The sequence below is a fragment of the Dermacentor variabilis genome, chromosome 4 (assembly GCF_050947875.1).
Source record: "Dermacentor variabilis isolate Ectoservices chromosome 4, ASM5094787v1, whole genome shotgun sequence".
Taxonomy (NCBI): Eukaryota; Metazoa; Arthropoda; class Arachnida; order Ixodida; family Ixodidae; genus Dermacentor; species Dermacentor variabilis.
The window spans coordinates 82,630,612-82,652,494 of NC_134571.1; the positions used below are offsets into that span (position 1 = coordinate 82,630,612).

Consider the following 21,883-nt stretch of genomic DNA (forward strand, 5'->3'; position numbering starts at 1 on the left):
CGGGGCGCCGCTAGCGTCCGGCCACTCGTTGCGTCCGGTGCTCCGCGGATGGCTGACTGTCCGAGACGAGACTCTCAACGTCTCGTCTCGGCCGTTTCAGAGCGAAAAATCATCGGAATGTATGCCCTGCTCTTCTGGTTTCACATCGAACGACTTGTCTCCGTAACCAATTAGGAGCCGGTAACTGGTCGCCGGTGGTTGTCCGCCGTCAATGTCTGCGTCGCTTTCGCCCCGTGCTGTTTTTAACGCGAACATTTATTTGCATTTTCCCGTATATGGCGATCGGCTCATTAGCCGTGGACGGGATCCGATTTTTTTTTTTGTCTTCCAGTCAATCTTTTGTTGTTCTAATTAACGTGGGAGACCGTCATATTTGAGCACGAAGCGTGCCAGCCGTGCTCAAAAGTGGGAAACAGGCTCGGGATCGGAAGCACCGCCTGTGGCAAGGAAATAGCGCAAATATGGCATGAACTGAAGAAGGACCCGACACGCGCGCTTGTATCGCCTTCTTCCTCAGCCCGTGTTTTATTTGGTCTATTTTCTCGCAGCGCGAGACACCAACAAGGGCCAATTTCTCCAATGCGGAAGCACCGGTTCGTCTAAGGACGTTTGGTTGTTTACCCTGGGGATTTCGCGTGAGAGCTTTGCGTAATGAAGGACTGGAAGTCCAAGACAAAGGGCCACATTGTCGCGATGCGCGGTTTCAATCGCGGCGCAAGACACAGTCCGAGTGTATACTCAACAAAAATATTTGACACGTGGCTGATAGGTGACGGTGCGTGGTTAATTGCCCGGTGGAGCAATTGGCATCCGATGGAAAAAAAAGGAAGGCTGTGCGAGGAATGTTCAAGAAGAGGAAGAAGACGCTAATTGCAATCTACGAGTCGAACGCCGTGTGCCTAAGTGCAAGGGCCGTATACACCAGCGTGATGAGGGTGCCTTGCATTCCGCGCATGCACTTGCTCACTCTCGGACTCCTCCCACGTCCGCCGTTGTGTCAAGTCGGTCATTGGACCTGCCGGCGTGGCTCGCTCGACAAGGGCGGCAGACAGCGAAAGCCCGCCGCCGCTGGCCTCCGCCCGCCGGCGAAAAAGTGAGCGCGATGGACAGCCGACGCCGCCGACGCTTTCGGAGCCTTCGCCGGTGCCGAGGAAACAAGGTCGCCGTGAACCGGTTTATCGCAGGCACGACCGGTCTCGTTCCTTGACGTCGGTCACACACGAGGCGCTCGCCGCCGTCGCAGCCCGCCGTGCACTTGCCCACCGAAGCCGAAGAACTTTCGAAGAGACGCGCCTAACTTTCTCCCAAGAGAGCAGCTGTTTGGCGCGAAGGGAAGCGAAGCAGAGTTCCTGCGGACCGTCGTGCGTGTGCCTGCGTGTGTGAAAGGAAAAATCGTATCGAGCAAACATGAAGAATTTAGGTACGGCGTCCCCCAGCAGCAGCATTTGTGAAGCATCCAACGACCGGCCCACTTGTAGAAGACGGAAAGTGAGATGAACGGCTACTGTGACAGACCGAGAGTTCATTCGCGATACCATCTGTGGGATCGCGGCTACTTGCGTGACACAGCATGGAGCATGTTTTGTAGTGAATCATCGGGTTTGTGCTGGTTACGAAGCTTTCGCCCATGACACCGACGCCTTATCGCCGTTTTCACAGGATACGCAAATGAGCGGTGTTCAATCCAATCGCTCGAGTTGCATGTCTTCGCTTGCAAGCGCGCGATCGAAGGGAGTACAACCGAGCGCCAGCGGTTTACGTTTGCGAGTGCGATAGAAAGTGTGATGGTGCGATTCGTCGAGTGCACCTGCGATAGGAACTCGCCGCGACACTCTTGAACGACTAGTCTCCGAAACGTGTTCAGCGCACCACCAAAGATGCAGTCGATAACGGCTCGCCTGGCCGTCTACTCCCTCTTTGTGCTGGGCGTGTTTGTGATAATCTGGTGCAATCTCTCGGGCGTTCCGCCCCCGAAGTACAGGCACCAAACGTCGAACTTGTCGCCGCTGTCCACGATCGCGCCTCTTGTCGCACCGGTGGAAACCACCACCGGCGCGGCCTCGGCGGCTTGCGAGGCCTCACGGACTTCCACTGCCCACGGGAAGGTGGACGTAGTGTTCGTGGCCAAGTGGGCGTATCGCAATATGAAAGTGACGAGAACTATGAGCCACTGCCTGAAGAGCATGCTGGCCCGCACGAAGAGTTCGGTTCGCTTCCACGTGCTGGCCGACCCTCAAAGTTACATGAGACTCAGCCGCACGCTTGGCAGTGTCCAAAATGAATCGAAGAGGAAGTTTCAGGTGAGAGTGTTTATCAGCTTTAAACGTTAAGAGGGATAGTTAGAAGCCTGTATTAAATTTTGCATGCTCAAATCGTCATTGCACTCTGCGGAGGCATAAAGCTTACTATACAGCTTTAGCAACCCTTAAATATCGCAACATTTCAGAACATATATTCTATTTGTAAGCTACTAGAGAGTTGCACATCATGTAAAATAGAATTAGAATTGATAACTTTTAAGAGTCTGAGGCAGCACTAACTTGCGTAATTAAGCGCTGAAGATGGAGTAACAGTAGGCTGGGAGCTGACAAAATTCATAACGCTATCAAACAGTCAAGAACAGCTATGGTAAACTATTTTAAACTTTCCATGCGATAAGGTGTAGTCACTGCCTCCCAAAAAGCACCAACCTCTCCTTCAAGTTAAAATTATGACATCGCAAGAAGTTTGGGCGAATGAAAGCTCGGCGATGCTATTGTTTGAAACTTTGCATTGTTCAAGGATACACGCAGTGCTTACACAATATTTTCGCGTTATACGTTCCTTCGCGTTCGTTCAAAAGCGGCATACATATGTTTACAGCTTTGTGTCACTTATTGTGATGAAAAGCTAGCTCAATGTTCCTTTATTGTCACGCTGACATTTGTGAAATGTTCGCGCTCGGTTTCGTGTCGACTCTGTCATAGATCCTGTAGGAGTTTTGTCTTCCTCAAGCATGCAATGGCTCCATCTTTAGAGCTTACTTATGTCAATTATGGGCTGTCTTATATTCTTGAAAATTTGCTGCTCCTCTCTTCAGGCCTCTGTATATCTATGTCTTTTTCTATTCACCTTGAAGCTGGCAAAATCAGCGTTACCTTACATTACGTATGTTTCTATTCATCCAGATTCCTAGTAAACTGCTTACCGCAGTAGAATGATCCCGTATCAAGCTCAATTGTGATGCATGCGTGTGAGCCTATGATTCTCGAGCTTTACATTAGAACATACACAGTTTCGGATGTGCAGGCAATCACCACTGGACTCTTTTCCTTGTTTGTCTTTATTGGATACCTTTACGGTTACGTTTCACCAGAAAATTGCCTTTAAAGTTTTCTGAAGTCCACAGGGTGCTAATTTGTTTCATTTGCTGCATTTTATATCCGTATATTCGGGCCTCTGTCTGAGCTAAGTATACTCGTGTATCGCCAGGCCATAAAACTTAGCAAATTAGCAAGCAGACGAAATAGCCCCTTTGCACTGAAGACACTATAGGCAAGTTCGACTATAAGCAGGTATTTTCGGGCATAGTATATTGCTCACTAAAACCAACGGTATAGATAACATAACTATTAACCAATGTTAATATCAACAAGTATTCCGTCTTTTCTGAGGGTGCGATCTTTTGGCGTTTTTTAGTGACTAATATGCTTCTTGATGCAATGATTCTGGCCATATCACTCACGTGCGACTTCCTTTCCAAACGCAGTTCTTTCTGTACAACATAACTGCCGTGGAAGCGAGCAACAGGGAAGTGATCGAGCTCATGCGCCTGCTCTTTTTCACCAAAGATGTCGGCCGGTACAACGACGACATGTTCTTCATCACCGAGATCTTTCACCGAGTGTTCGACCTGGAGCGCATTCTGTTCATCGACCTCGACCTCAAGTTCGCAGAGGACGTCGCGAAGCTGTACGGGCACTTCGACTGCTTCGACAACGAGACTCTGATCGGCATTGGCCACGACCTGCAGCCGCAGTATCGCGTCGACTTTCAGTCGTACATCGACGCGCATCCCGGTACCGACGTGGGCATGCCGAGGCCCGGTAAGCAGGGGTTCAACACGGGCGTCATGCTCATGGACCTGGCCGCGATGCGCTCGTCCAAGCTTTACAATGAGCTGCTCACCTACGAAAAGCTGGCTCCGATCTGCGTGAAGTACGGCTTCAATGGGTCGCTGGGACACCAGGACTTCTTCACGCTCATTGGGATGGAGTACCCCGAGTTGTTCTTCGTGCTGGACTGTACGTGGAACCGCCAGCTGGACACCGGTTGGGCCCACACCGTGAACGCGACGGTGTTCGACGCCTACCACAGGTGTCCCGGAAAGGTGCGCGTCTATCACGCCAACGGAGGTGCCAGGATGCCCATTCCGGGCACTGAAGACTGGTCGGAGAGAAAAATATCCAGGAGAAAGAAAATCCCTTTGCACCTGTACCCAAGTTTTCCGAGCTACACAACTCAAGAGAGCCGCGAGTAAACACACGGCTTATGTGTGCTTTGTGTGACACAAATCTCCAGTGCTCCAATGTCACAGGATAGCAACCCACCTAGTTGGGGCTAGTCTAAACACAAACGTCTTTCTATGGCGTTGCCTTCGTGTAACCGCAAGGTTTTGAGCGAACGCAGAGTGACGCCTGTTCCTATTGAGAGTACGAAGGACGCTGAGCAGGATCTGAAAAAAAAAGGCGTCAAGAGCGCTCCCTGCCAACAACTGACTTGCTTTAGGCAAGTGCTCTATTCATATTTTATTCACAGCACTGCGTATGCACATGCTAATAAATCTATATATTAATGATGCCTCTGTGACCATTGAAAAAAAGAAGAGGGTACGTTACTGAGTCTTGTATCAAGGAGGCTACTTGTAGTTGATTGTGAAATCTTACCAAAACAATCTGCGTGTGTGATTGTAGAACTCCACTGTGCGCATTTTTAAGCATCACGGACATTTCAAACACTGTGTTGTATGGTCGTTACGATGAATTTTTCATTGTGCGTCGAGCCGAGCCACTGCGACGTTGTTTTTAACGTTGTAGGCTTTTGGAAGGTAGCGTACAAACATTGAGCGAAGATCTTCATGGGTACTGCAAGCGTAAGTCTGTGTTCATGCAGGACGAAAAATATCTGTGTAGCTGTACTTTTCTGGGCATTAAAGGAGAACTAGACACAATGAGTCACGTGCGCGTGCTATAAGGGTTGAAGAAAAAAAACTAGGCATAACAGGTGGAACATTTAGATTGATCGCAGTGCTCTTAAGGGACAGGAAAATATTAATAAGAATGGTTGATGGTGTAAGCAAAGAACAGCAAATGAGCCAAAGTGTTCCACAAGAAAGTGCGCTCAGTCCATATCTTCTTAATTGTCTAATTGCTTAATTGCCCGATATCGAATACTTTTTTGCATTAGTGCGTTTACACAGACGACTTGTGCATAAGGGCATCGGGCCCCAGTCCTCAATTTATTCAGCAGGGCATACTAGAGGGCGCCAACATTATTAACGAGTTCTTAAAAAAGCAGATGCAAGAGATTATCAAATAAAAAAATATCCTGATCTTCCTTTTCTAAAACATACCTGAAAGACTTTCGGTTAGAGCTAGACTCTGAGTGATTGGAGCTTGTACGACAGCACAAGCTTCTGGGCGCCGTTCTTGGCAAGCGGCTGTCATGGGTTCCGCACGTAAAAACACTAGAACAGAAAGGGAAGTCTTTTATTAACGTTATTCGTCGCTTTTGCAGGGATTGGGTGGGGCGGTACAACATCAGCCTTATTTCGCGTTTACTGCGCAATTATGAGACAAAGGATAGCATATTGTGCTCCTTTGTATCTTGGGCGATTTCACACCCTGTAAGATATTCTTCAACGACTGCTCACAAGAAGCCTCCACAAAAAGTGGGAGTACCTCGGGCTTCTGCCGGCGCGGTGGCTATTGCTGAGTTTCCCCAGCCGCTTTTAAAGAGGCTGAGATACGTCGAAACATGTCTCCACTATTTTCGTTTGGAAAATCAACATGCCAATCATCCTCTTTGTCAAACCATTGACGATGGAAACGGTGCCCGCTTGAATGCCATCATCGTACAGTGCCGAAACGTTCTGCCCGTTCATGAGTACTGGCCAACAAACGTTTCGCATTCCTCCACGCTTACTCTCATTTCCGAAAATTGCCACTTCCATTCCAGGTTTAACTCGTAAGTGGGACGTACCCGTGATTGCAGGCGAACAGTTTAGCTTAATACGCCTCTACTACATACAGGGACCATATTCAAGTCTGTGCAGACGGATCTTGTAAGAATGGGAGCTCTACATTGGCGTTCTCTATAACGGCATACCAAGAGCGAAGAACGTTTAGTCAGTGTCACTTTACATCTACAACGGTAGATTTCTAAGCCATATTCTCCGCATTATGGTTCATTTTTTCACACTCGGGATCCTCTCGATGGGTAACTCTGAGTTATTTGCAAGCTTCACTGTTGCGTACAGGGGAAACCGGCATAGCGAATGTAAGCAGTACGTTAATATACGAAATACTAAAGGATTACGCTGCAAATGAGGGTTTTCTTCATGATATTGTATTCTACTGGACACTAAGCCATTGCGAAATTACAGCGAACGTCACTGCAAATGACACTGCGCGCGAAGCTCACCAAAACGCAGCGCTTTCGCTACTAACCCTATAGCGGCGAGTGATGTGTGTTGTCCTTTAAACGAGATCCGTTGTCGAATTTCCACAAAGACTTGGCTCATATATAGTGCGGAAAGCTCCATGCTATATGCGACAGAACCTAACATGCAATTCGCAACACCTGATAAAACCCACGAGCCCCATGAAAACCAGCTCCTCAATAGAAAAAGCAATTCATAGGCTTCGGATTGGCACGGCCTATACTAGACGTATCTTGTACGAGATATAAAAAAAAAACGATAGGGCTGTGTGCTCTAGTGTGGAGGCTGAATAAAACAAGACCATCTGCTGTTACACTGCAAAAATAAACTCTAAGAGGCGTTTTGCGAAGACATCTGCTCTGCGTAGGAGGCCAGCATCACTGGATAAAATCCTTGGTGCATGACCATCAGAACACTTGCAACACAATGCAGCACGCTCATTAGTACGGTTTCTTGGAGAATTGGGAATATCTAAAAGTTACTAAATTTTATAGCTGTAACTTTGGTCACGACGCTGTATTTGTCGAAGTAATTCATTTCTTTTACAGATTTTATATATACGTGTTTCCCGTATTCACTCACAATATCGTGTTCCTGCGGTTCTTTTATGCGTTTATGTATGCGCTGTGTTTTCCACCAGCAAGGGCCGTCGTGTGTACGTCAACATGAGCAGTGGAATGCTTGTGAACTGCTGAGAAACACTTGTTATGTGTATGTGAACTTTAGAACTGTTGTCACGATGCTCTTTCCTCTATTTTTTTTGTTTGACGCTTTTTTCGAGCTAATCTATGGATTAAGTGCAATAAAGCAGCCGCCACCGTCTGACAGGCATCAGCATCTCCTTGCATAAATTTAATAATAATAAAAAATATCTGTCCCGAATGAAACAGTCCTTGCGGTGTGCGCATTGAGAAAGTCGGTATATGATACGACGGTCAACGAAAAGCAGTAAACTAACTGTGGTAGAGTTTGCACCTTCTTCAAGGATAAAACAAAGACAGCTATTCTACTCTATTAATATGGAATGGCAGCGAAAGCTTACAACAGTCAAAGCTATCAAACGAAAAGCAAAGTGCTTTTGCTGTCATTCCATCTTCACAAAGTGGAATAGCTGTCTTTTCTTCAGCATTGAAGAAAGCTGACTGTCGTCAGCTTTCTTCAAGTCTAAAAAGTCTTGAAGAAGTCAGCTGACGAAGTGGCAGCGAAAGCTGACGATAGCCAAAGCTCTCGAACGAAAAGCAAAGTGCTTTCGCTGCCGCTCCATCTTCACAGAGTGGAATGGTTGTCATTTTTTGCGTTGCGAGTCTGGCGTCGTTGCTCGTTCGGAGGCGCCCAGGCTCGCGATTGTCGTTTTCGTTCAGCATCGCGGGAACGTTCTTCATCAGTGGTTGTTTCGCGCCGGCGCCGTTTACATTCTCGTTGCTGTTCTCTCCGGCGCTCGTCGTATGCATGTTGTTCTTCGGGTGTGCGAACTATATGTGTCCGCCCCATCGATAATGCAGCTGTTTTAGCCCCGATACATCTCCTGCTTATATACTGCGACAACCTTGACGCCACGCTATTGTTCACGTCGAGCGTTCTAATCTGTTCCGCATTTTGACATCTGCGTCGCCGCACTGCACCCGTATGAGTTTGTAAGAAATTGACAAGGCCGTTTCTCTTGCCGGACGCCGAGGAAACTACGGAAGGTTAGTCATATACAGCTTTCGCTGTGAAAAAAAACCAAAGAGGCAAAATTCGCTTTGAGCCTTGATTTTTTCAGTAAATCGATGCACAAGGCTCTGACAACGCTTGTAGGCTGTTGCAATTTCATTGAAAACGCTACAAATTCGATTATCAGCAGTATTCTTTTATTTGACATCTCTGAACAGTCGAAAATTCTGTACATGGTGTGGAAGCAACACAGACAAACTTTAAGAGAAGCTATGGGACTCCACACCTTGACACAGTGATCGCGGCGTCCAAGTTTTCCCACCAGGTAAGCAACGACAAAAGTCACAACAACATAATGTTTCGTCCCAACCAAATCGTGCCTCGCAGCCCGTGCTTACGGCTAAAAAAAGCGGCACATAACAAATATAAGCCAAAACCGCAGACTAGTATTTGGCGTGATAACTGACAAACTTTTTGAGCCAATCCATCTCGCTCAAAGGCCCGCCCGTCAGCCGCAGAAGGGCGTGGGTATAATTTGGCGCGAATCATTCAAACTTCCGCTATCTTGATTTTTTTTTTGTTAGCTTCTGTCGAAGCAAAGCGGAATGGGGCCTCCATGCCTCCAAACTTTTTCTGGCAGCTGCCAACAAATAGGCAACGCGCGAAGTTAATTGATCACACTAGCCACGAAGCCTGCATTCGACAGAGTTTAGCTAATCTGGTACTTTCACTTACTTGCGCTCCAAGACCAAAAAAAGAAAAAAAAAAGAAGAAAAAGTGAAAGCTTGCGCTTTTTGCGTTTCCTCAAAGCTGCCGGCAGCTGTGCATATAGATGACTGCTTAATAAATGCGCACGCAATACTATAACGGGATGTGACAGTGACAGTCTTTTTTGGCAATGACGAAAAAACAAAAACAATACGGGTTATTATGCTTCTCCAACAAGCGTGGCACCGAAAGAAAACAACAACAACTGCTGGGGTGTTCTTGTGAGGGTCGCTCCCAGGTGTGTGAGCTGGATAGTAACAACTACAGCAGGTTTTTAGGTCTTTGATAATCATTACCAAAACACGAGTGAATTTAAAGTATACCCGTAGCTTGAACTTTGCTTTCTCTAAAGCACGCGCAACAAGTCTTCCGGTAGGCCATTTCAGTTCGCGAGAACCAATGGTCAGCCTAGAATCGGGAATTCGGATGCAGTTTCTACCGTTGAAGTGAATAGATCTGGCCGATATTCTTGCAGTAAACGCATGCATTGAAAATACCTTGCCTACACTTTCAAAAAAACAGCAATACATGCAAATTAACGGATCGGTGAGTGAAATGGTGCGGCAATACGAAGAGATATGGCCTGGAGCGCACGTCGAGACCTTGTATTTACGCATTTAAATTTTAGACGATACTCCTTCCGCGCGTTTAACCATTCGCGCCACTGGTATTTGTCATAACTCTGGACTGGCCGAAAAGACAAGACAAACAAACGAACAAACAAGAAAAAAAAAACGTATTTCATAACTGCAGGATCTCGCATTTTAGCGTCGAGCCCGATTTCCGGTCACTTTCCGCCCCAATACATTTGAGAAGCGCCCGAAGTGCCTGCGAAGTAATTTTCACTCACCGTTTCGCAAACTCACGCGTTTACAGCACTACTAGGGTGTGCAAAAATGCTATTCGAACGAGCTACGTAGACCTCATCGCGTGAACTGGTTCGCTGTTTCAGACAGCCGAAGGGGAGCTCCTTGGGGCGCTTGCGATCGCCTGTGCGAGGAACCTACTTGCCCTGAAACGCGACGGCACGTCCCCGACAGACGGAGCTCGTCTACGATGCCCAATGGCCACGTGACACCGTTGTACTATGTCAGATGCAGAACACGTACGAGCACGTGAGGGTGCGTTGGAGGGTGGGGGCTGGACAAGTACTCCGCTGATCCAGTAACCACAGAAACAAAAGGAAATTATGAGGACAAGATGACGTGAAAAATAACAGAAGAAAGCCGAATGGGCCTATAGAAACAGCGGCGTGAGAAAATAATCTGCGGTTGCTTAAAGGCTACGCTGAAACCGCGAGATATCATAATCCGTTTTTTTTTTCTTTTGCTTGCATAGAAGGAAAGTCTGGCGCAGAACAGAACAAAGAAAGTAGTACCTCTTCTCTCACTCTACATATTTGGGCGAATGGAAAAGGGAAGGTACTGATGGAATGGACGAGAAACAGTTTCATGAACCGTGACAAGCTATATCTCTGCTGCTCGAAGCGTACAAAGAGGCTACAATAAGACACGGCAGTCCTCCGGCCTGCCCTGGCACACCGCGTTCCCGAACAAGTTCTTGATTCATGCTAATGACGAACTGTCTGAGTGCTCTCGGAGAACCTTGGTCGTCACTTAAGCCTCTACCTAAGAAAAGGCATCACGTCGCTCGTGGTCATTAAGTTGCAAGGAGGCGACGCGTTAAACCGCGTGATCTTTACCTTGCGGAAACGAGTATGTACGTGATCGATAAAAATACCTGTTCTAAGAGAAGAGAGCCGTATGTCTCGAGCTATTTACGCAGTTTCAACTGGCGAGCTACCAATGGGCAGATTTCCCAACTACGAGTAAGCACTGTATGTATACCCTCCGCCCAACACCGCCGCACGGGAGCGTGACGGCTGCATGTTACTGGGAAGTACGTTGCACCAGCAATGACGCTACACTACTAGTAACTTTGTGCCAGTGAAACGTGCTTAAGCGCGCAAGGTTCGTATGGAATTAGGTGCATATGATTTGAAGCCTAGTTATGGGTTAGCAGTCGTCAACAAACAAGTGGCAAACGGGCAAAGAAAGCTGTGGCACTTCATTTTGTGGGCGCTAGGAAAAGTTTCAAATATTAACTCCCAAAAAAGATTATAGCTAAGTTATCTCTCTTGCGCTTCGGTAAGTTTGTGCAGCCGTTGTGTGTTTTGCTTTTTACGAGGGAGTGTGACAAAAGAGTGGAGATCTTCAGGAAACATTTAGTCAAGTGTGTTACTTGAGTGTTCAGTAGCCTAAGTTCACTATGCTGAAGATTCAGTCGCTATATATTCAAATAGTTCGGTTTTTAATATGAGTGCTTATTTTACAATCGTAAGTCATCGCACCTATAGAAAAAAATATAGTCCCGAACTAAGCTCATGTTAGGCGAAGCTCGACTTTCTAGCATACTTATACACTGCAGAATCTCATCGTCCTACTTTGCAATACGGTCTTAACTTCTGTATATCCTCAAGCGTTCACTGACCCTCGGAGCTCGCTTGGGAGGTTAGTTATTTGCTCGCTTATTTGTTCAAGCGTTAAAGCGACATGTCGGACGCACAAAATTAGAGCTTCCACTCACGCGTCTCCTGCTTTTTCAAGCCACCTGATAGTTACTACTACTATCGATTGCTAACTCGCTGAGTTTATCAACTGCGGTCTACGAAGCTGGATAAAAATGGTGTTGTGAAGCTCTGTACAAAGCTGGATGAAACGGCGCTATGCTTTGACTACGTCAAACAGTCCACGCTTCTTCTCCTGAAGGAACTCAAGCGCCCGAGTCCTTTCAGTGCGATTCGTGCCTCATATGTCTGTGAAGAAGGGAATTTGTCCTACGACTGCAGTTGTACAGAAGCTCGGGCATGTCTGATATATAATTCATCGGTCGCACCTGGGTGAGGATGCTGGCTTTCGGGCAGCGGTTCGCATCTGTTGATCGCGACTTCGTCTACTTCGCGAGGGCAGTGAGCTAAATAACACGTTGGTCGCGGTTCATCGCTCAGCAAAGATAATGTGATAAGTCCAGTATTCTGCGCCAAAGTGTCAGTGTGAATACAACGAACTACGCATGTGACGGGCTTTTTTGAATGCGGGATATGTCTTGAAGCCTTATCGAGATTAAAAAAAAAAGTATATTGTTCGCGTTATACAAGTTGCTGACTACCAGTTCTTTTTTCTTGCCGATGCAATCATCGGCGTCGAACAATGGCATGTAAAATACAATAGCCACAATAACAGCAACATTTTTGCAGATGTGCTGGGAAATATTATGGAGCTCTAGTTAACACTTCTGCACAAACTTGGGCGTGGCAGTTATTCACCTATTAATTTCTAGACGTGTACGAATATTGGTAACATTAATATGACGAATCGGATATTGTCCCATCGTCTCGCTTTTCGAATCGAATAGTGAGTACTCGATTCGAATAGTGAGTATTCGATACGGTACTCGGATCACAAAGTAAATATTCGACATGTTGTATATACAACTAGTGTTGTTAACGTAAAAAAATGCTACAGGACATCCTTGTAGCTGATGCAGCCTTTTGGAAAAGTATAAACGAACTAAAATACATTGTTTCAAAACAATCTTTTGTAGACGGCCCAACAGCATATGAAAATACATAGGTTTACTCAAATACATTGCTTCAAGACCAGCATGTGGGGCAGTAAACTCGAGAAATATCTTGTGGGTATCATCATCTACGCGAAGACAATCGGAAACATTGCCGCGTGCAAGGCTTTGGGAGGCACAAAGTTGCAGTAAGCATTTTCGTCAAGAACAATAAATACCGACTCACTGTTAAAGAAGAGCATCTGGCATAGTCTGTCGAAACTCCGATTCTTTAGTATTTAGTGACATCTGTAATTCGCTCTCGTAGCACGTGAATTTAAGGGAATATCTAGGAACATGACTTTCCCTCCAATGAATGAACGAAAACAAACAAACCAAAAATAAATAAATAAATAAATAAATAAATAAATAAATAAATAAATAAATAAATAAATAAGTGCACCATGCAGTACTCGTTAAACAGGACACAGAAAGATAAAACCGCATTTGGGCAAGCCATAGAATGAACGTGAAAACCGATAAGAGAATAATTTAAATATGTATGCCTCTCCTACTTTCCGTTACGTCCGACAAATATCATCAGACTTTACATACATAACAAATGCGCAGTAGTCTGGTTGCCTATCCTGCTTTACCGGCTCGCGCCATACAATATTGCACCCACGTTGTATGAAAAGTGCGAATCCTCAACGCGAACGACAAGCTTGCGCGGGGACGGGGGTTCGTGATCAAGTGCTCCATAGAAAGACTGCAACATACGCGGCTACATTAGCACCGTGGCCAGACGCTGGCGTTGGAAGCGTGTACCCAGCATAGAATTTAGAATGAAAACGCTGAATAACATGATTGCTGAGAACGCAGTGGTGGCTGTCTTCCGAGGGAAAATAACTTTCCGTTATTTATTTTCAGTTGTAGACACCTTTTAGTGTAATAGGCAGAGCATTGATGTCAGTATGATCTCTCAGTGGGCTCCCTAATGCGGTCTTGGATCATACATATTAGAATCCTTTCTCGCAGGTCAGACAAGCAAGTAAGAAGGAAGTAGTGAATTGAACCTGAGGTAAGAAGCGTACATAAAAAAAATTAGTATGTGTCATTGCGGCCTACGCTAGCGTTATACAATCGAGAAGCGCACCAGAATTCGTTCCCGATTAGTTTTTTTTTTCATGAGAGAGTGCTGCAACCAGACTTCTGTGACTACGCGTGTTATGGTGTCCGCCTATCCTCACAAAGTCGTTATAGGAATTATGTTGTGTTTCAATAAATTTGTCGTCAATGAACTTTCTTAGCAGTTGAAATCGAACATCATGAATAAAATACACGACTTTTGCAGGTGTAGTAGGTCAAATACTGTAGCCTTAGATACAGTGCTTTCCGATTGCCAGAAAGATGTCGAGCTACGTACGTTTTGTTCGTTCGTGCACAAATACAGTTCATATCGTATGACACATAATGCTCTGGTATCAACGTTGTACTGCAAACCGGATGCCACTCTGTAGATTTCTTGAAATGCCAAGAAAAAAAGATTAGGAACAGCAAAACGGTAGTTGTATTATCCATACTTCTGTCAGCCACATTGGTAGAGAAGTACACTCTTAAACAAATGTACACCCTTTGGGTCGTATCTTGTCACACAACGATAATCGTCATCTGTCTTGCGTTTCCTTTCTTGAAAACGCTGCGCTAGATCGCTACCTTCCTGTCGAGAATGCTTTGTCATGCTGATAATGCGCATACCGTTTGTGACTTGGAAGTACTGAGCTCGCAGCGTTAAAGAAAGGAAATGTGGACAAGACAGATGACCATTATTGTTGTGTGACAGAATACCACCCAAAGGGTGTAACTTTGTTTAAGAGTGTACGTAGTTATCGATATTTCTGGAACGATGCACGTAGAGAGGGTACCACCATCTGATATTATGCCGCAATCTGTGATGGGACTCTAGCAAGTGCTTTTAGGTACTGAAATATACGCAGTTTAGAATTGATAAACACTCCCTTATTGTGACCAATCGCGACGCAAATATACGTATAAAAAAGGAGCAGACGAAGATAGAACAGAGAAAGCTGTACAAATCGCCTTATGTTTTATGCTTACGACTACTATCTACGCCAGAGAACATTTCCCAAAAGAACAACAAACATACACGATGCATAAACGCAAACTGAAGCACACGTTGCTTTCAGCTTCAAAACTTCATCGGTCCCGCTACGAACAAGGAAAGAGAGACTCCAACGGTAGCCCCGTCCACAGACAAACAGGAAAACACAGCCAACAGAGTGACAGAACTCGCTGGGGATGCAAGTGGTCCAAGTCCAATCACGAACACAGCACATGTCAAAAACGGAAAGTGTCGAGAGGCCGATAGTCATTCTTTTTTTTTCTTGCTTCTTGGCTGGCGTGGCTCAAAGCTCATCAGTGTGGTTTGGCACATAGTCTTTTTCGCTTCGTCGGTTTGTCCCCACCAGCGCATATATACACTGCTATACTATGTGGCCTGTCGAGATGTCAGCAGGCTAGAAGTAGAGCACATGTTGACGTGCAGAGAATGACCACGCAGGAGTGTCGACCTTGTTGACCGTTGACAGTTGCCATCAGGCGGTTCTGTAGGCAGGAGAGATGGCGGCTTCTGGTTGTCGCGTCGCACTACCATGTTTATTTTTTGTTTTTAATTTTTTTTTGCCCAAGCAGCAGTCAGGTTAACGGGCGTGTAGGCACAAATTAAATCCCTCGACTAGTGCTCGAATAGCTCCAGTGTCCAGTGCTCTTCACTAGATGGTCGCGGGATTTCAGAAATGTCAGGAGATAAAAAGGAAATAAAAAGGACGACAGCAACTTCCCCAACCACCTCCCCTTTCTTTCTGTAGACACAGAGTTAACTGTGAGAAATGTATGATCTTAAAAACTCTGGATGCACATTTTCATACATAAGCCTGATTACCGCACAGCCGTTTCTTGCAGCTTTGTTTCCTGATGATGCATGTGGAATTTGTAGTAGCAGCTGTTGTGACTCGAAGCCACCAGTTTCAGCTGTGCTAATGCGAATACGTTGAGGGATAGCATTGAGCCGCCAAATTTTTGGAATCATTCTCAGAAGTTACGACATGTTTGACGAATACTTGCCAGTCATTCATGAAGTAGACCAGCCATTGTGCACAAACTGTATGTCAGGACGAAGGCTTGTTTAAACCTCTTCCAACCTAAGCCTGCAAATTTACTTATATCACCTCACCATGCACTTAATCCTCTACTGTCCTCGACTGCGTTTCAATTCCTTTGGCATCCATTCGGTCAATATAAACATTCTTAACCTCTACTTTAAGTGCATGTAATTACGTTAATGTAATTATGTATGTAATTGTGTATGTAGTTACGTTAATTACTTTAAAGGGGAGTACTTTCATATCGAAATATTTGATAAAAAGCAAGACAAAATAGATTTCTCTATTTGAAGAATTTGCCCGGCTCGTAAAATTCATACAGTGACTTACTTTAAGGAAGATCTGATACCGCTCTTGGCAGATAACGCCTCGAACTGTCGCCAGAACGAAACAAAGCCGTTATTGTGAGCATGAAGCCCCCTGGCAGCGCACGCCTGACGAAACCACCACTGTCTCCTGCATATCTTTTCCCCGCCTGACCATCGTCACTCCAGGCTCATTGTGCGCATGAAGAAGGGCTGTCGACGCCTGTGCGCAGCCGACGACCCCGAGACACTCGGTCATATCCAGCCCATGTTGGCTGGCTTGCCGACGGGTTCGATCCCGTACACTCTGGTGAGAAGCGGTATGGACCCGTTGGCAGGCGACTCGTCCGAGTCCTTGAGCGCGTCCTCGTGCTCCGACGACGGCTGCACCACCACCGTGGGCAGGTCGCAGGGTTCGGTCGGGGGCGGCGGGGACGGCGGCAGGTCGTCGGCTGTCGCCGCCATGGCCAACGCGGCAGCGGTCACGTAGTCGCGAGAACCTCCGGCGCCGCCCACGTACGCGTCCGGTTCGAGGGTGCCGTTTATAGAGTTCCTCGGTGTGGGCACTTTCGAACTGGCGCAGCTCGGGATGGGCGACAGCTTGCAGTCCGCCGCCAGCACGTTGCACGAACCGCCGCCCGCGGCGGCATCGGCTGCACCCTGGCGCTCGGCCTGCGTGGTCATATATCGTGCCGAGGCACAGAAATGTACACGGTGCGACAAGTCGGCGATCCACAGCAGCAGTGCGTAACCAGTCGAGCAAGCAATCAAACAATCGATCGAGGCAGGCAAGCATGCACGACAAGCATAGCGCTCTGTTTGCGCTTCCTCATTTGAACCAAACCTGTGCGCCATCGTGGCGTAAATGTCAATGCGACTTGTCGCGTGACATTATGCAAGATGTGGTGAGTAAATCAAAGAAAGCATCCCAGCTGGTTACGGAACCTGGATCGTTAAACTTAGGAACCCGAGGCTCTAAGATAGCGCGCCACCAGGAAGTAGTCGCAGTCTGGTTTTAGCTAAGTTTCCCCGCGACGTAGTGGTAGCTGCGGGTCAGAAAGGGAAGTAAAGGTAAGCAATAAAAGATAGTGCATTACATCGCCGGACAGAATTTAGCGGGGAGCCGTTCAGGAGAAGACCCTAGGACAGTGTCATCACGGAGGAGCAATTAGTGAAGCACTCGAAAAGGGCAGCGGTGAGACAGCGGTGCGGGAAACACTTTGGGTTCCCTGCACCGCTGTTCGTACGCTCGCCGTGACTTCGTCGTTAAATTCCATCGAGATAGTTTCACTTGAGTACTGATTGGACACAACGTAAAGACGACATCAGAGATAATCATCATGCAAGGCGACGCTGACAAGGAAACACCATCGCAATAGATAAAGTTACAGTAACCCTGAAGCTCTGGGATGCAGCGATTTATTCGCAGTTTATAAAAGCTAGACATATTAGTGGATATTGAAAAGCACGTGGTCATGGCGAATGCGTGATGAGAGAGAGGATGCAGTACTATTATGTAAGGCAAAGGCACTCACACTGGCGAACGATACTATACAGCGCTGTATTGAGAATAGACCGAGCAAACCGGTGTATCAAGTATGTGGTGAGGACCCCATGCTGGACATGCCTACTTGCATTTAGGTGTGTGAACGTTAAGTGTTCTTTGCCCTGTAGAGTTTTTTTCGCTGACCTTTTTTTCCGCCAGGTTCAGCGTTTTGCAGAGTGTGCATATAATAGCGCACGCTTCTTATAATTGATTTCGTTGACGGCACTTCACTGTGTGCTTGTTTTCGTGAAACATTGTACTACACAAACCAGCAATTTAAGATTGGCCTATTAACGGGAAAATGCTCCGCATATAACGGCGTCCGTCACCCTCGAGTTTAGTCCTAACGAGTGTGAAGGTGCACGGAGATCTTACGCATCTCAGAGTCTATCCACAACTTCAACCCTCCTTGTGATACGCGTGCCCAAAGGTCTGCACAGAGACGTCTCATTGACCTCTGCGCCTCTCTTTCTCCAGTTTGTGAGCCTTATGTACAGACACTGTGTCAACTGGCTACCGCTACTAAGTGCTTGTTGAGCGAGTTAGTTCTGGCTTAACGACACTGCGTAAGACGGCAAATTATGCACTGTTTACAGGCTCAAAGGGGCACAAGCGATAAGCACTTTGTTCTACTTTCGCATCTGCATGTATGCGGTTTTGTGCCACGGAGAAGTCCTTTGTGAATTCAGCAAGAGATACACGAAGATGCTGACTGACGCATCGAATCTCTCTTCGCTTAACGACCCTGTGCCTGACCACCTGCGAACCTGCGTATACCGCGCTGGAAAGCGGTGTACCTGCATAGCAGCCCTTGGGAGCACCGACGAGGGAGGTGCACTGACGGTGCGGTGCGCGCGGCGCTTCTCCGAGGACGAGTGCCGCAGCGAGTCATGCTCGGAGAAGAAGGTGAGCCGCGACCGGCTGAAGGTGAGCGTGCCGAACTTGCGCGAGATGCGACCCCGCATGGACAGCGACGTCTCCGAGTTGCAGACCGAGTCGGGCCCCTTGGGGCCCACCGACGAGCCGGACGAGCTCGAGCTCATAGTCTCCTCGCTGCGGCTGCGCGAGAAGGCCGCGCGGGCGCTGCGCGTGGCCTCCACCAGGTGGCCCCAGCGGCCGCGCTTCACCTTGTTCTTGCTGGCGAGGCGCGCCAGGCGGGCCAACCGAGAGACGGGTGACTTCCGTGACGTCACTTCCTCGATGTTGATCTCGGGCGGGCTCGGCACGGAGCCCTCGATGAGGCCGATGTTGAAGCCTTTCATGAGGCGGCGCTCTCGCTGGCGGCCTTTCTTGCCACCAATGCCTGCGTCAACGTGCACGTCACATTAGAGAGTTTTAGAATAGGGGCTCCAAAGAAATAGCGTCGAAGCCACTGCGCATGCGCGAGACGCAAACTGCGTTTGGGTTTTGCGTTGGATACGCTATTTCACTGATTTAGCGAGAGATCCAAAAGTTGCCCTAAAAGGTTTGCGTAAACAAACATGGCGGCACCCATTGAAGCGACGGCTCTAACATAGCACCAAACTGGGTTCGATTCGTGCTAACGCGTGAAGCTCCCAAGCTCGGAGAAGTGACTGCGGTTATCGCTTTCTCTCAACTAGCGTGTGTTATGAAGATTGATTCATTAGACGCCGCTGATTCCGAATTCGATGTGGATGTTATGGCTCGTAGGCCTAACACGGCTTAGCTTGGCTGCGTGAAGGCACGTAAAGTCGGTTACTCAAAACTAAGCGCAACTAATTGTTTGCTGCTTACAGAATAACCTCTAAATTGTAAATAAACGCAAATACACGAAAGCCAGAATTACTATTCTTATCATAAAATGGTATATTTTAAGTAATTATGTCTAATAGCTTTTCTTTGACGCCGTAGTGGCGCTGTCAGCATAAGATGCTATCCGCAAACACAAAGCCTTATTCTAAAACTCTTCACCCCTGCGTGCCCCAACGCTAACACCCGTGAATTCTTTAGGTCGCCAAATCGTTGGGGCCTCTATTCTAAAACTCTCAATTCAGTGGTTATTACAGACGCCACGCTATGTTGAGTGCTTTGCTGATTGCGCTTTGTTGAGCGCGTTGAGTGTTTTAGATGACATTGCAGTGATTCTGATTAAAAGCTAGAATGAACGGATTTCATTGCCTCTTATAGGCAATTATCCGGAATCTTTCGTTATCTCAACATCTCTTAGCGAACACGACAAATCCACAGCCAATCTTTAGCCAAGCTTTAGAGATATCTGACAATTTTAGGTGCAGTAAGTGCTTTTACCGAAGGCGTCAAGTATGTGGGGAGTGGGCATGTGGAAGATCAAGTGCCAGCGCGTTAAGAGGAAGTGTAGGTTTGGTTAACATACTTGACACGCTGTGCCAAAGAATGGACGAGCAAGTGGCATCGCACCCTTGGGAACTTTCTATTGCTCAATAGCACGTCCCCATTTAAGGTCATATGTTACTGCCTGTATAATAGTTATCAATCTTTGCGCACGAGCACACAAAACTTTCTCGACGCATGCAGCTCAGCTTACGGGCGCAGAAGGATAATGTGGCCTATTCCTTCTTGCTGTTTGAGTCCTTTATTTCACTTCGCTTCGCAAACGTTTCAAACTCGGTATGTGCAAATATACCTTATTCTCTGTGCTGTTTTTCATTATTGGTCGTCCAAACAAAGGCCTGTGCAAATCGATCCTATTTATTGAAGCACGATGTGCCCGCATTTTTACGATGCGGTGAGCAACACTTCAAATTTGCATGTGTTACAATACAGAAAGGTTGCGACTTCAAGTCAGAAGAGCACAAAAGTACGTGTTTGCAAATATTCAAGCAGAAGCGCAGCTGACCTAAAATCGACCATGTGTACACGGACGGAAAAAATGGAAAGGGAAGAGCATCGAACAATAGTGCATATTTATTCGCTTCTTCAGTCAGGCGCACTGGTTCACCTAGAAGGCGTACTTGGTATTCTACACAATACAGTGAAAGGTCAACGTCTCCACTTGCAAAAACGTTTCACGCGGTGCTAAAAAGGGTACCGGTGAAAAGAATTTCGAAGTCAGTCCACAAACATCCATTTTAGAGAGAGATCCTCGCAGATGCTTGCGCGACAATACTATAGAAAGCCTTACAAATTTCGAGACCAAACGGGATGTCTGATGTGCCGTTAGACGTGTACGCTGCTCAAGGCTCAGCTAGAGTTAAGCAAGCGAAATTTCTCTTCGCATAATGTAATCTTCAAGGTCTGGACCGAAACTGTTGCCGCATCCCTGCCGTATTACTTTACTGCAGACATGACGCTAAATAGGAGAGCGAGGAACGTATATGCGCGGTATACCTGCAGAGAAGTTTAAACCCAGAAGCAAGTCCACGCTGCTTTAAGTTCACGCTGTTGTCACCTGCTTTTGTTTCAGTACTGTTCGGGTACATGCTGCGCCGCATTTTCTCTACTTCAGCTGAAAGTAAAAAGAAAAAAAGCGACTTTTGTAAACATAACTGCTAATTTTTTTGGTGCGTCCCCGCCATGGGGGGGGGGGGGGGCGCCCTCTTGACATGTTCATGAATTTGGCATTGACGACCATCTTGTTTAGATAGAGCTTATGCCAGTACAGAACTTTGGTACTGCAGGACTTTCATATTTACGGCATTCTAGTGCAATCAAGGCTGTTTCTGGTCTTTATTCACTAATTCTTTTTTTGAACTTTCGCTTTTATTACACCGTTAGAATTGTGATCTATACTGAATACATGGGAAACTGACAACTCTTTCACAATTGAGAGCATCATGTGTAGCCAATCACCATCACTATATTATCGTGGTCAGGATTGGAGAAACGGTGGTTCTATAGTTTCAGAATTTTAAATGCTCTTTGCTGACAGAGCATCATAAAGCGTGCGCGAACAGGCATTCGTCTTTCATAGACGCTGCAAGTATTGGGGGCTCAATCCCATCGTTCGTAACCAGTTGTCAAGATTGGAGTCGGGCATGAATTAGAAGGTAGCTGGCCCATGCCGTCGTCCAACTTATCCACGCTGAGGACGTTGATGAAGGGAAGGACTGCTTCTCATCGAGAACGAGGAATATGGGTTTATTTACAGTATTTATATCAGGACGTTGCAGTTCATCAGTCTAGCATGACTGCGAGTGAAAGTGCACTGAGCGGCCGCACGACAACGGTTTAT

At 46.8% G+C, this 21,883-nt stretch overlaps 2 protein-coding genes across 2 annotated transcripts in view; one reads left to right on the forward strand and one right to left on the reverse strand.

Annotated features, from left to right (window-relative positions):
* Window positions 1–1,233: 1,233 nt before the first annotated feature.
* LOC142579435 (xyloside xylosyltransferase 1-like) lies at window positions 1,234–4,838 on the forward strand. The gene is made up of 2 exons (XM_075689599.1): window positions 1,234–2,300; window positions 3,749–4,838. Exons 1-2 carry the CDS (start codon window positions 1,878–1,880, stop codon window positions 4,517–4,519), a joined length of 1,194 nt encoding a protein of 397 aa, XP_075545714.1. The 5' UTR covers window positions 1,234–1,877; the 3' UTR covers window positions 4,520–4,838.
* Window positions 4,839–14,355: 9,517 nt separating this feature from the next.
* LOC142578260 (transient receptor potential-gamma protein-like) overlaps window positions 14,356–21,883 on the reverse strand; it is a 46,513-nt gene continuing 38,985 nt past the window's right edge. Inside the window, exons 15-16 of the mRNA XM_075687662.1 lie at window positions 18,510–19,015; window positions 14,356–16,838 (exon numbers count right to left, since the gene is read on the reverse strand). Of these exons, the coding sequence (XP_075543777.1) occupies window positions 16,422–16,838; window positions 18,510–19,015 (923 nt within the window). The 3' untranslated portion in view covers window positions 14,356–16,421. The remainder of the gene's footprint in view (window positions 16,839–18,509; window positions 19,016–21,883) is intronic.

Excerpts from the sequence above, each read along its gene's own strand:
- LOC142579435 (XM_075689599.1), top strand. The coding sequence starts at position 1,878 with ATGCAGTCGATAACGGCTCGCCTGGCCGTCTACTCCCTCTTTGTGCTG. Across the intron at positions 2,301-3,748 it reads AATCGAAGAGGAAGTTTCAG|TTCTTTCTGTACAACATAAC; the intron begins GTGAGAGTGTTT and ends TTCCAAACGCAG.